Raw genomic sequence first — 13,425 nt, 5'->3', positions numbered from 1 at the left:
GTGTGTGTGCGAGTGCCAACAAGTGGCATTTAAAGGCCGTTACAGACCCAAGCACGATAAACTTAGGAAATGGCATCAATAAATTTATGTGTAAGTTTAGAATTTTGTATTTTTTTTTTTTCCTTTGTTCTTCCATCTCCTTTTGTGTATGAAGCCATATTAGCTTCCCCCTGGAGGCACAAATCTTGGGAGCGGTGGCAGGCCATGTGTTTGAAGGGGATGGGTATTCCCTTTCCACATAAGCAAGGAGAGAGGCGATAACATTCCACGTGTTTTAGAGTCAGGAGCAAGACCGTGGTGTCTTAGCCTTGGCTGGAGATCTTCTCTGCAACACAGCCCCTTCTCTCAAAGGTACAGGATCCTCTCTGATGCCTCAAAAAGCTGGAATCAAAACTCAGTAGCCGTGGTGCCTATGAAGCAGGTATTCTTTGCTGCAGCACTGGCACACAGGGGATCGCTCCTCTGCATGCATCTCATATTTATACAGATTGACTACACATATTCATTATAATTCCTAAGAAAAGGCAGGGTTATGCAAATTATTCCTAGGAAGTCATTTACATTATCTCCACCCAGACAGAGCATGCGCAGTGACACTCCGGGGGTCTTCCGGTGGTCTTCAGGGATGAAGGCTGGACGTCTTCCTCTCTCTCAGCATGTGCCCTTTATGGTTTTCTTCATAGTTTCAAAAACACATTCCTGCACAATTCCTAACTAATTTCAGGAAATGAAGTTGGGAGATGATGGCAACGTGGTCGTTGGTCTCATTCGTTATGATTCAACCATCTTCACCTCTTTATCTTCAAGGTTGTTACACTGTTGGGGTTAAACTTTGTAGCTGCTCTCATGGAACAGCTCACGCAGTTACAGTCATGTTCTGCTTAAATCCAAAACATGCAAATACTCCTTATATTAAAGCTGTATTAATGGTTGAGTCATCATCCCTTAAAAAAAGGGTAGATGAGGTGCTCAGGGATCTGGTTTAGCACAGGACAGGAACGGTTGGACTCAATGGTCTTAAAGGTCTTTTCCAACCTGGTGATTCTGTGATCCTGTGATTCTGGACTCCATGAATTGTCTCTTAAGCTACATCACCAAACCAACTCCCAGCTTTAGTTGGCTACGACAACCTACAAGGACATTAAATCAGCTGAATATCCACTCTGTGCTTGTGAGAGAAGCATTAAGTCTGTGGGGTGCACCGTCAGCGTTTGCAGCAGCCTGGCAGCCCAACAACTGTGGCGACTGAAGGATGACAGAGGCTTTTGTTTAACCATGGGAGGCAGCTATGGGATTTATTCATCACCGAGCCACAGAACCAACGTTTTTCACATAGGCAGAACTTTTCAGATAATGGGGTTGGTCATTGGAGAGGTTGGTAGGTGGTTGGTGGGTCTAAGGATTCAAGTCCTTGATGCAACACCAAGTTCCACATACCCCAAAGGTTTGTGCATTGAGATTTCCTGTCCATTCAGAGCCCTGTTAAGGTAAAAATACAGTGTAGGAAGCTTCCTGCCAGACTCTGACAAGGAATATTTGAAGTTTGCTCATCTTCAGCTCACGAGGTGTTAGAAGTATCTAAAGGAGGGAATCGCCAGAGCTATTTCAGGAAACTAAGTTGGGAGATGATGGCAAGTGAGGTGAAGGGTGTAGGGGTGGAAGTCATGAGAAAACTTCCCTTGACCTGGCATTTGGTCTCTGGGAATAAACTAACAATCCTGAAAACTTGCATGTCAAGCTTCATTAGCCATAGAGGGGAGACCCAAGGAGCCACGCTCTGACTGATGGTACTGAAGGAGGAACTGGGAATAGAAAACACCAAGGTCTTCATAATGTGCCACCGGCCTGAAGTTCGACCCTTTGGCATCGGCAAGGTGGTGTAAAGCTCTCCTTTATGGTGATCAACTGCACTCTGCAGGAATTTACTGCACTGAAACATAACACCTTAATGAAGGGGAGGAAAAAAAACCCAACCCAGCTTTCCTTCTAATGCAAGCAACTTTGTCTGGTTTTCCCTTCCACCACGTAACGTGATGATTCAGCGATAAGATTCATGCGGTCATTAAGCTGCCGTGATGGATTTTGCAAAGGGGAAAATCACATCAAGTTTATGTAAGCTTGATAACAGCTGCTCTCTGGAAATACATCTTAATTATGGGTAAAAATACTAAGCCATAACTTGTATTCTTATTTTAAAATCCTCATGGGTTTTGGGTTGGCTTTTTTTTTTTTTCCCTTAGTGCCATAACTCTAGACATTAACTTTGGTTGGTATTTATTTATAGGTTGGATACCGTAAGGAGGTAGCCCAGGAAATGCTACTCGGTGGTGGTGGTGGTTATTAGACGAGCCTGTTAGGCACCCCTCATATTTATCTGTATTTAATGGTAGAAATACTGCCATAACGCCCCAAGTTATGCCTGAGAACAAAAGGCAGTTGCATCTGTGAGACTGAGGTATGCCAGAACTCACAAGTTCTTAAAAAATAGCAGTGCCCCGTGGGATGAGATATTTTCAGTCCCAATACTGACTTTCTCTCCCTGTGTGGAGTTTGATAAAAATCAAGATCAGCCTTTTTCATTATTTACAGACACGCTGAAAAAGACAGTTTGGATGATTAAAAGGAGCTTTCTGCAAACTTTGGGGGCCTCTGGGTAACTAGAAATGGCTCCATTTTAGTCTGTTAAAGTGATAGCTTTTAGGGGGTTTGTAGTTATATCCAATTAAAAAGCTAGATGAGAAATAAAGAAGTTATGTTGAAATTCCTGAGCTCACAAGAATCACAAGAATCACAAGGTTGGAAGAGGCCTTTGAAGATCATCAAGTCCAACCATTCCCATCCTAAGCTAAACCATATCCCTACGTACCTCATCTACCCTTTTTTTGAACATATCCAGGGATGGTGACTCAACCCCCGCCCTGGGCAGCCTGTTCCAGGCCCTGACAACTTTTTCAGTAAAAAATTTTTTTCTAATATCCAATCTAACCCTGCCCTGGCACAGCTTCATGCCATTCCCCCTTGTCCCATCTCCTGTCCCCTGGCTGAAGAGACCATCGCCCACCTCTCTGCACCCTCCTGGCAGGGCAGTGGAGGTGGGGAGAAGGTCTCCCCTCAGCCTCCTCTTCTCCAGGCTCAACACCCCCAGCTCCCTCAGCTGCTCCTCAGAGGATTTGCCCTCCAGCCCCTTCCCCAGCCTGGTTGCCCTTCTCTGCACTTGCTCAAGGACCTCAATGTCCTTCTAATGGTGGGGAGTCCAGAACTGCACACAGTACTCATGGTGTGGCCTCACCAATGCTGAGTCCAGGGGCACAATCCCCTCCCCAGACCTACTGGCCACACTATTTCTGACACAAGCCAGGATGCCATTGGCCTTCTTGGCCACCTGGGCACACTGCTGGCTCAGCTTCAGCCTGCAGTCAACCAACACCCCCAGGTCCTTCTCTGCCTGACAGCTCTCCAGACAGTCTCCCCCCAGCCTGTAGCTCTGCATGGGGTTGTTGTGTCCCATGTGCAGCACTCTGCACTTGGCCTTGTTAAACCTCATCCCATGGGTCTCAGCCCATCGGTCCAGCCAGTTCTCTCAGCACCTCGGGTGGATCCCATCCAGCCCCATGGACTTGTAGGTATCTAACTGGCCAAGTAGGTCGCTAATCATTTCCTCCTTAACCATGGGAGTTTTGCTATTCCTCCCCTCCCTGTCAGCCAGTTCCTGAGGATGAGTACTCAGGGAATACCCATCTTTACTATTAAAGACTGAGGTAAAGAAGGAATTAAGGACCTCAGCCTTGTCCTTATCCCTTGTCACTAACGTTCCCTCAGCATCCAACAAGGGCTGGAGATGCTCCTTGCCCCTCCTCTTACTGTTAATGTACCTACAGAAGGACTTTTTATTATCTTTTACAGAACTGGCCAGGCTGAGTTCCAGTTCAGCTTTAGCCCTTCTGACTTTCTCCCTACATGATCTCACTACGTGTTCTCATGTGCCAGGACACCCAGGTAGTGGCAGTTACTGCTGACACACGTGAAGTTAGTCACACAGAGAAGCACATGCAGAATCAGAGCCAACACTTGGGTATATTTTGAGTTTTCACATAACAAAACACTTCAGCACACGCTTAAATAACACTCATGTCACTGGGGGTGCACTAGGTCTTTTTATTCTCTTCCCTGAATTGAGACTGGGCCACTTTTTGAGAATGAAATGACAAATATTTTGATGAGATGATAAAGCTCTGATGAAGATGTTTGATTTTTGTTCTCTATTCTTCTTTCTTCAATCTTAGCCATGGGGTGTGTGGGGGGGTGTAGGTTAGTAACAAAATGTGCTATGGCCCTGATGAGGGGGAGGGTGCTTTTTCTGGCTTCCAGTTCCAGCTGTTATAAATGCAATTTACTAGCAGTGTTTATTTACATATATGATACTATCTCATTGACTATATGAAAGGGAGTGCCTTGGAAAGGAAAGCTGAAGACCAGGAGAAGCCGAGGCGTGTGTGTTTCTCCATGGATAATTCACATGGAGTCTGAGTGTCTATTGATGGGGCTGTCCCGATGCTCAGTTCGGATCATCTCGTGCTTGCTGGTGAGTGCATCTTAACCCAGAGCTGAATCATGGAGATGTAACATGGATAAACTGTGAGTAACTTACCCAGAACGTGTCAGAAGTCTGTGGCCAGGCAAGGAATCGAGGTTTGGGGGGGGGGGTGGTGTCTCTCCAGTCCACCACATTAGGCAGAAAGTTGTCATTTCTATCACGGCGAGTGAGCCTAATAACCATCAAAGCGCAGTGATTATGCAAATGGTTGTATCCTGATTGGGTAATAAAAAGCTATCAACCATCCGGAGTGAAGGGGTTTGCATATTGTATGATTACTGAGAAATAAAATCAGAGTGATTATGCAAATCACCCCCCTTCAGCCAATCAGGCTGAACGATGCAAGGGGAAAAAAACCCCACCTGTATTTATGCATCAATAACTATACAGTATCCCTGAGCTCCAGTTATTATTATTTTTGTTACCTGACTGCAGCAGTACCCAGAGGCCCTGATCGATATGATATAAAATATAATTGTTTTATTTTGGATTCCACCACGAATCTCAGCTTCTGCAGCCATTACAATTTGGATAAACAACAATTAGGGTCTGAGCTGGTTTCCTGCTAGAACAAAAACCCAAGCCAACGTATACTGAAAGAATTCGGGGGAACCCCACCAGATACTGTCCATAAAATTACCCCCTCATATTTTTGCATGTGAAGCAGTTTGGTTTGGACTGATTCTGTTAGTAGTAAGTGGTGCCCATGAGGACTACTTTGCACCCCCATGCTGGGATGCTGTTTTCCCAAGAGCTATGGTTTAGAGGTTACACTGGTGTAGCACTGACGGTGGACTTGGTGATCTTGAGTGTCTTTTCACAGAATCACAGAATTGGAGTTCTGGAAGGGACCTCCAGAGATCATCGGGTCCAACCCCCTGCCAAAGCAGGGTCCCTAGGACAGGTCACACTGGTCGGTGTCCAGACGGGGCTGGAATCTCTCCAGAGAAGGAGACTCCACACCCCCTGGGCAGCCTGTCCCAGGGCTTCCTCACCCTCAATGGGAAGAAGTTCTTCCCCAGATTGGTGTGGAATTCCCTGTGCTCCAACTTCAGGCCATCGCCCCTTGTCCTGTCCCCACAGACACTGAGAAGAGGCTGCCCATTTCCCCTGTGTCCCACCCTTCAGATATTGATAACCAGTGATCAGATCTCCTCTCAGGCTTCTTCTCTCCAGGCTGAACATCCCCAGCTTACTCAGCTTTTCCTCACAGGGGAGATGCTCCAGGCCCTTCAGCATCACTGTCCCTCCTCTGGACTCCCTCCAGGAGATCCCTGTCCTTTTTACACCAGGGAGCCCAGAACTGGACACAACACTCCAGGTGGGGCCTGATCAGGGCAGAGTAGAGGGGGAGGATCCCCTCCTTTGACCTGCTGCCCACACTTCTCCGGATGCCCCCCAGGATCCCATTGGCTCTCTCAGCTCCCAGGGCACACTGCTGGCTCATGGCCACCCTGTCATCTACCAGGACCCCCAGGTCCTTCTCAGAGCTCTTCTCCAGCAGGTTACCCCCAGCCTGTCCTGATCCCAGCAGTTATTCCTTCCCAGGTGCCAGACTCTCCACTTGCTTTTGTTGAACCTCATCTGGTTTCTCCCTGCCCAGCTCTCCAGCCTGTCCAGGTCTCTCTGGATGGCAGCGCAGTGTCCTGCCTGTCAGCCACTCCTCCCAGCTTTGTACCATCGGCACTTGCTGAGGGTGGATGCTGTTCCCTCTCCGAGGTCCTAGACGAAGATGTTAAATGAGACCGGACCCAACATCCACCTCTGGGGAGCACTGCTAGTATTCCAACCAGGACGATTCTATGATTCCGTTTGGAAGGTGCAACGTTAAAATTTGGGATCAGAGAATCACAGGATCACAGAAGGGGTGGGAAGGGGCCTCCGGAGTCCATCGGGTCTAACCCCCCTGCCAAAGCAGGGTCCCTGGGACAGGTCGCACAGGTCAGTGTCCAGACCGGGCTGGAATCTCTCCAGAGAAGGATGCAGAGAGGTTAAGGACGCACCTTCCCCCCTCCGCGGACCCCGCGCCGAAGCAAGAAAGGCCATTTGCTCATCGCCAGCCGGGCTTTCCACGGGCAACCACGGGGTGCTCTTCGGCCGCGGGTGCCGCGGGCTGCGCGGACACGCGTGATCCCACCCCGGGGCAAGATCGACACGCTGCGAGCGGGGTTGGGGCGAGGACCGGAGGGGACGGACTGTAGGACCCAGCGTCGCGGCTGTGGGGAGGCCGCACCCCCACCCCCCCTCCTCCCTCCCCCGCCCCACCCCCCCGCCCCCCTCTTTTTCCCTTCCCTTCCCCGCCCCCACCCCGCCACGTCCCGCCGGGTGCTGGATCCCGCCCTGGCCGGCGCATCGTGGCAGCAGCAGCAGCGGCGGGGGGCGAGGGGGGTCATGGCGTTCACGCTGTACTCGCTGCTGCAGGCCGCGCTCCTCATCGTCAACGCCGTGGCCGTGCTGCATGAGGAGCGCTTCCTCCGGCACGGTGAGTCGCCAGGGGCCGACCGGCCGCGGGGTTGGGGGGTGAGGGAACGGGGGGGAACCCGAACCGGGGCCGGCTGCGGGGAACGAGCCCTCCCGCCCCGCGCCCCGGCCGGGAGGGCTCGTTCCCCGCAGCCGGCCCCGGCTTCGTAAAGGCAGGAAGCGGCCGGAACCCCGCTGACGGCATCCGGCCGCGGCTGCCCGGTTGTGGGGCGAGACCGGGGGATGTCGGTAGCGGGCGGAGGCCCCTCCGGGCTTCGTGAGAGACGGTGCTGCGGCCCTTGCTTAGCCCGCCCGTGGGTTGCGGGGTGTGTATGTGTGTGTGTGGTGGGGGGGTAGGGAGGGGAGGTGTTTCTGTCTGGCGGTGTTTCCTGGCCTTGGGCTCGGCGTCCCTCCTTGTCGCTGCTTTGTCTTTGGGGTCTTTGCCTTGTAACGTTTTGGGGGCTCCCCCCCCACCCTTACACACACACTACCCCCCCTCCCGCTTCTTCCCCCCCCCCCCCTCAACTACCCCCCCGCTTCAGCGTTGCTTCTGCCTCGTCTTGCGTGTGAGGTGGGTTCTTGTGGCAGAACCACAGGGACCCTGAAAGACCCATCTAGTCCAACGCCCCCCCCACCCCGGCCAGAGAGCAGGGTCACCCCCAGACTACATCAGACAGGCGGGGTCCGGGTGTCTCCAGAGAAGGAGACTCCTCTCTGAGCAGCCTGTCCCAGGGCTCCCTCTCCCTCGCAGTGCAGAGGTTCTTCCTCCTATTCACACGGCGCTTCCTCAGTTCCAGCTTGAGCCCGCTGCCCCTTGTCCCGTTGCTGGAAGAGCCTGGCTCCGGTCCTCTGACTCTTTACATATTTATAGACGTTAATAAGGTCACCGTCTTGTCCCGCCTTCCTTACGTGAATTGGCACGTCCTCAGCCTACAAGTCGGCAGGACCAAAGGAAGATCCCCCACGGTTGGGTGCCCTTGGCCTTTTGAAAGAAAACAAAGCCTCACAAAGCACCGAAGAGCACAAAGATCTGCCGAGCCCCAGAGAAAAGCTGCCTGTTATTCAAGCTTTCCCAGTTTTCTGGTCTGGAGAATCCTGACTCCTCCCGAGTCAGGCTGAGCTAGGATTTTTTTTGGCAGGAGTGCAGACAATTACCCCTTTCCCCCGCTCCCCTGCAGGATTCACCACAGGGAACCTGCAGGGTTTGGGTTTGGGGTTTTTCTTTACTGATGGGTCAGGCCACTTGTTGGCTCCGTGTGACTCTGGAGGATGGGGTGTTGACTCCAGGCTGATCTGAGGTGAGGACAAGGCAAAGTCACTTGGAAGTTGTCCCTGGAGAAAAAGAGACTGGCAGGCTGCACAGTGCAGCTTCAGATACTGCCACTCCCTCTGCTGCTCGTCCCCAAACAGGTCAGGGCCGTGATGGGCAGGACTCTGAATAGTTCCCAAGTCCTTTTTTGGGGTTGGTTTCTTTTTTTTTGGGTGGGTTTTTCTTTGTTGCTGTAGCGGTTACAAAGATCATCGTTCCCGTTTGGAATCGACTCTGACCGTTTCCTGCCACGCAGCTGGTTTTCAGTGCACAAGAGTCGCTTCATACCCAACAATTATTTCCTGTCCCATCTTCTGGTAAAGCACAGTGAACAGATCGTAGTTTATTTGTTTCTGTTTGGGTGGGTGTATTTCTTTTGAAGCCCAAATAAGCTCTTGTTTCTCTGGCACGCAGGGAGTAGCAGGGTATCTTAATTTTCAGGGGCAAGGAAAGGTTGGTCTGCCATTACTGCCACATTCATTGAAAAGTGTAGGTTTCCAGCATGTTGTTTTAAAATCTGACCTTGAAAGAAAGTGACTTGTCTCATAGTGTGTCTCTCCAACACTGATGGTGATATTGCTGATAATATGCTGCCTGGTTTTGGCTTTGTTGGGTTTGTTGTGTTTTTTTTGACACAGTTGGCTGGGGAAGCGATCAAGGGATTGGAGGATTTGGAGAGGAACCAGGAATTAAAGCACAGCTGACAAACCTCATTCGGTCTATACGAACCGTTATGAGAGGTAAGGCCACCATCTTCTGCTTGAACGTTGCTTGCAGAGTTCAGTTCTGGTGCATTAATGAAGTAACCTCGGTGCTGCTTTTGTTTTACCAAGCAGCTGTTACTACTTCTTGTTCATTTCCAGCCTGGCCTCCCTTGAGGGGTGGGCTCTGTACAGGAGGGTGCAGGTCTCAGCACCAGCAGCTCCTGCCTTCAGTTTGATAACGTGTAAAACATCCCCTGACTCCCATCTTGCAGTTCCCCTCCTGCCTCTTGTCTTTCCTCAGAGTTTGGGAGCTGGGGGTGGGGGAGAAGCTCGGTGATAATCAGAGGGTGCAGTTGGCTTCACCGTGGCTAAATACCATTTTCTTTGAGGTGCCTGGTGAGGGAAATGTAATCCCTGCGACTCTGAAAGGTGAGTCAGGCTCGTGGGCCTCAAAGGATGGGAAAGGAATAAAAACCAACCCAACAAACCCAACCAGAAGAACTTTAATTTCTAACCTGCCTACAGCTTTTCACTATAAAGCACAGTGAGAGCTCCTTTTATAGGTGAAGATAAACAGGAATTAACAGTTTTTTACCTCTCTTGCTCACCACAGAGTAAAAACTAACACATTTTTTTTTCAAATCACAGTAAACCCAAGGGTAGAAGCTGACTTGGGGATGGTTTTAGTTTCTTTTGGAGAAAGGTTCTTCATGTTAAAGACATGATGGGCCTTAGGAAAATCCTTACGTTGTTGCTTCCTAGTACTTTTCAGTTTCATAGGCCTTGGTCCTGGCTCCTTCTGCTGACCCTGACTTTTGCATAGGAGAATTAGGCATGTTTTTAAAATTCTGCTGAAGGATTTTGCTCCCTGAAAGGTAACCTCCCAAGATAACGTGAAGTTCTGTCACCTTCTGATGTTGGGAAGGGAAGCTTTCCACAGTTAACTCTTGCTCTTTCTCTGCAGTGCCATTAATAGCGGTGAACTCCATCACAATCGTTCTCCTTCTGTTGTTTGGTTGAAGATAACCTGTTGTGAAATCTTTTTGGACATCTGGAGAAGAAATTTTGCTTGACCATCTCTTCTGCTTTTGAGTTCTCTGGGATCCAGCATGGTTTAGCTGTCAGTTTTGACATTCGACTCGATACGGACACTTATTTCTATTCATCCCTTTTCCCAATGTTCACTTTTCAGTTTAATTAAACGAGATCCTGGGATCAGTGCTGCAAAATAGATTGTACTCTTGACAAAGTTCTGTTGCTGCTGGTTTGGTAGCGTTGACTGCCAGACTGCGTGTTGTAACATGCAGCAGCAACGTCTGTAGGATGCAGCTTTCACGTGTCTCGTTACTCAGGGATTAATTTCCTCCACTATCCTTCCCAGATTATTTTTAAATTGAGAAAAACAACAGTGTTTTTCTTCTTGGGTTTGCTTTTTTGGTTTGCTTTTTTGTTTTTTTTTTTAAATTCCAGTGAATACCCACAGTACTATTTAAGAGAATACACATTAGAGTCTACAAACCTGTTACAAATTACTGAAGTATGGTGGTGATGTTGAGGGAGATGAAGCTAGATGAGAATTCTCCTGGCTTGTTTGAGGGCAGGATTTGTCTCTGGGTGTTTCAAATAGAGGATGTTTTTATGCTGGTGGTGAAGCACATCAAAAATAGGTGCAGCTGCTATGCAGAACTCTGAAAAAAAAGCTGTACATACTGCTGGGCAACTCTTAAATTTAGACTAGCAGGTGATAGTAGTGATTAGCACTTGTTACTGTTCTGTCAATGACTCTTACACTTTCCTAAATGGGTGTTAAACTTCTGCATGTTGCTTAGTGTGTTGCAACTGGGGAACCATTTCTGCCCAGCTGTTTCCCTTCTCTGTTAAAAAACTAGCTGACCTGCAGCCTCTTCTATTTACCACTGCCTCTTCCCCACCCTCCATCTTCCTTTGTTAAATCGACAGCTTACTGAAATAGAAGCTGTGGGAATGATGTTGCAGCTCTGTCCCAATCGCTGACTGCTTTGGTGCAGGTCCTGTCTCAGTTCAGAGGGTTAGGTCTGATGTTACATAGCAGGTCTGAACAGAATAATGCTGATTCTCAGATTCTCATACTCCAATTCCATATTTCAATTCCAAAGAAGTTAGAATTCTTGCCTCTCCTGCTGCAGTGTTTTAGCTTATTTTGAACGAGGGGAGGCCAAAGGAAACCCTGGGAGCTTCATTATTTTAGAGCAACTTAGTTTATCATCTCTTCTTCTGAGGTCTTGAGGACTGGAGCATATGCTGTTGTATGCCAAGGTAAACCTGTAAAATGTGTAAATGAACTTGACCATCTTCAATTGGAGTGTTTTGCAGAGTAGAGTACATCCAGGAGGGGGGTTTGCTGCTTCAATGAAAACTTACCAATAAATTCTGAATTTCTAAGTGTTGTGGTTTTACCCTGCCTGAGAGCCGAGATTCAGACAGCTGCCGGCTCCTTAAAGGAAAAGAGCAGGGGAAGAGGGAAGGGGGTGGGGGGGTGGTGAGAGACAAGGGAAGGGAAAAGGAAGGGGCAAATAACCCCAAAACCAAGAAACTAAAAGGCCCGTGGGTTGGCATAAGGACAGTTTACTAAGATAACAGAAAGATACAATATAACAATGCTGACAGGACTTTAGAGCAAAAATCTCTGAAGCTGTTGATCCCCAATGCAGTGTCTGACCCAACCCACAGCTCAGGCCGTGCCACCCAGAGCCGTCCCGGGACCCGACCGTCCCCCTAGAACCGCGCGTCCCGGAGCCGCCCTCGGCCTTCCTCCCGTCAGCCCCCGATACCCTGGGCAGGACGTAACTGGCTGGAATCCTCTCTTTGGGCAGCTGGGGCACCTGTCCTGGCTTCGCCCCTCCTTTCTCATGAAGAGCTGAGAAAGTCCTTGACTGTCTGACAGCAACTAACAACATCAGGCTGTTATCAGCACTACTCCCATTGTAACTCCCAAACACAGCATTCCAGCCGCTGCTACAAATGAAGTTCACTCCATCCTGAACAAAACCAGGACACAATGACAATACCAATAAATTCTTACCAATAAATTCTGAATTTCTAAGTTAACCACTCTCTCTCTCATAACTCTCCCTGTATCTGTGTTACAGTGGGAACGTCTCAAAACTCGGCTTCATCCTGCTCCAGGTACCACAGTTGCTGTTCTTAGATTAAATACTATTTTTTTTCCCCCTCCTCCCTGTGGCACTGCTGCTTTGAAGCTGCGTTTGGGTTTATGTAGCAAACCTAATGAGCCGTGGTAACACTGGCCTGAGGCGGAATAGGATCGTGCTAGCCTTTAAATTATAAAGTAGGTAGATCGACTACAAACTGTTTCTTGACAATAATCCCGGTGCAATCCAGAGGTGGAGAGGGCACAGTCTGCATCAGTTATTTTCAGGTATCAGTCTTCCATGGAAACCAGTCAGGATGTACGTGGTGCAGATAAAGCACTGAAGATGTGGGGGGTTTTTTGTGGTTTTGTAGCATTTTTGTAAACAAGTGGGTGGTAGGTGTTTCTGTTGCTGATGCAACAGGTAGATCATCTGTTGCTGGCGTGTTGGAGTACTGAATGATTTGAAGCACATATCTAGTATCCCTTTTTGTGTATATTGACTATTAAAACACAAGTTTTTCAAAGTATAAACTGGAACTAAAGATTGCAAGCAACAGCTTTAAAAAATGGGTGGGAAGAGAGATTTCCTCCACCTTGCCACCCTTTCACATAGGCTGAAGTTTCAGTGCATGGCTTAAGGTGCATGCAGTAAGTCAGAGCAGTGGATCTGTGCAGCAGGAATCCTGGATTTGAGGCAAAACTGGCACCTGTTTTACCTGGCAGATGGGAAGTGATTCAAAGTGGGGCAGCAGCTGCAAATGAGGTCACTTGGGTAACGAGTAGGGAAGAGGGCACAAGGGCAGCCAGCAAGCGGGACAAGGTGAAACACCTCAGACATGGAAGGGGCTCTGGTTCTTCAGGTAACAGGGAATGTTCAGGAAATGTTTCTTCTGGGCAAAGAGCTCTGCATGCAAAGTAGCACTTCAGACCATGAGAAAGCAGCATCATGCCTGGCCCAGAAAGGACAACAGGGATGTCTTTACAGAGCAGGATCACAGAATCACAGAACTGTAGGCATTGGAAGGGACCTCCAGAAATCATTGAGTCCAACCCCCTGCCAAAGCAGGGTCCCTAGGACAGGTCACACAGGTCGGTGTCCAGATGGGGCTGGAATTTCTCCAGAGAAGGAGACTTCACACCCCCTGGGCAGCCTGTCCCAGGGCTCTGTCACCCTCACTGTGAAAAGGTTCTTCCCCATATTGGTGTGGAACTCCCTGTGCTCCAA

At 49.2% G+C, this 13,425-nt stretch overlaps 1 protein-coding gene across 1 annotated transcript; it reads left to right on the top strand.

The window, feature by feature from the left end:
- Positions 1–6,909: 6,909 nt before the first annotated feature.
- On the top strand, positions 6,910–11,488 carry IER3IP1 (immediate early response 3 interacting protein 1). The gene is made up of 3 exons (XM_084278671.1): positions 6,910–7,076; positions 9,002–9,103; positions 10,032–11,488. The coding sequence occupies exons 1-3, from the start codon at positions 6,986–6,988 to the stop codon at positions 10,085–10,087; spliced, it is 249 nt and encodes an 82-aa protein (XP_084134797.1). The 5' UTR covers positions 6,910–6,985; the 3' UTR covers positions 10,088–11,488.
- The last annotated feature ends 1,937 nt before the right edge of the window (positions 11,489–13,425 follow it).

The sequence above is a fragment of the Gallinula chloropus genome, assembly GCF_964237585.1.
Source record: "Gallinula chloropus genome assembly, chromosome: Z".
NCBI lineage: Eukaryota > Metazoa > Chordata > Aves > Gruiformes > Rallidae > Gallinula > Gallinula chloropus.
This window is presented reverse-complemented; position numbering and strand designations above follow the sequence as displayed.

Excerpts from the sequence above, each read along its gene's own strand:
- IER3IP1 (XM_084278671.1), top strand. The coding sequence starts at position 6,986 with ATGGCGTTCACGCTGTACTCGCTGCTGCAGGCCGCGCTCCTCATCGTC. Across the intron at positions 7,077-9,001 it reads GGAGCGCTTCCTCCGGCACG|TTGGCTGGGGAAGCGATCAA; the intron begins GTGAGTCGCCAG and ends TTTTTGACACAG. Across the intron at positions 9,104-10,031 it reads TATACGAACCGTTATGAGAG|TGCCATTAATAGCGGTGAAC; the intron begins GTAAGGCCACCA and ends CTTTCTCTGCAG.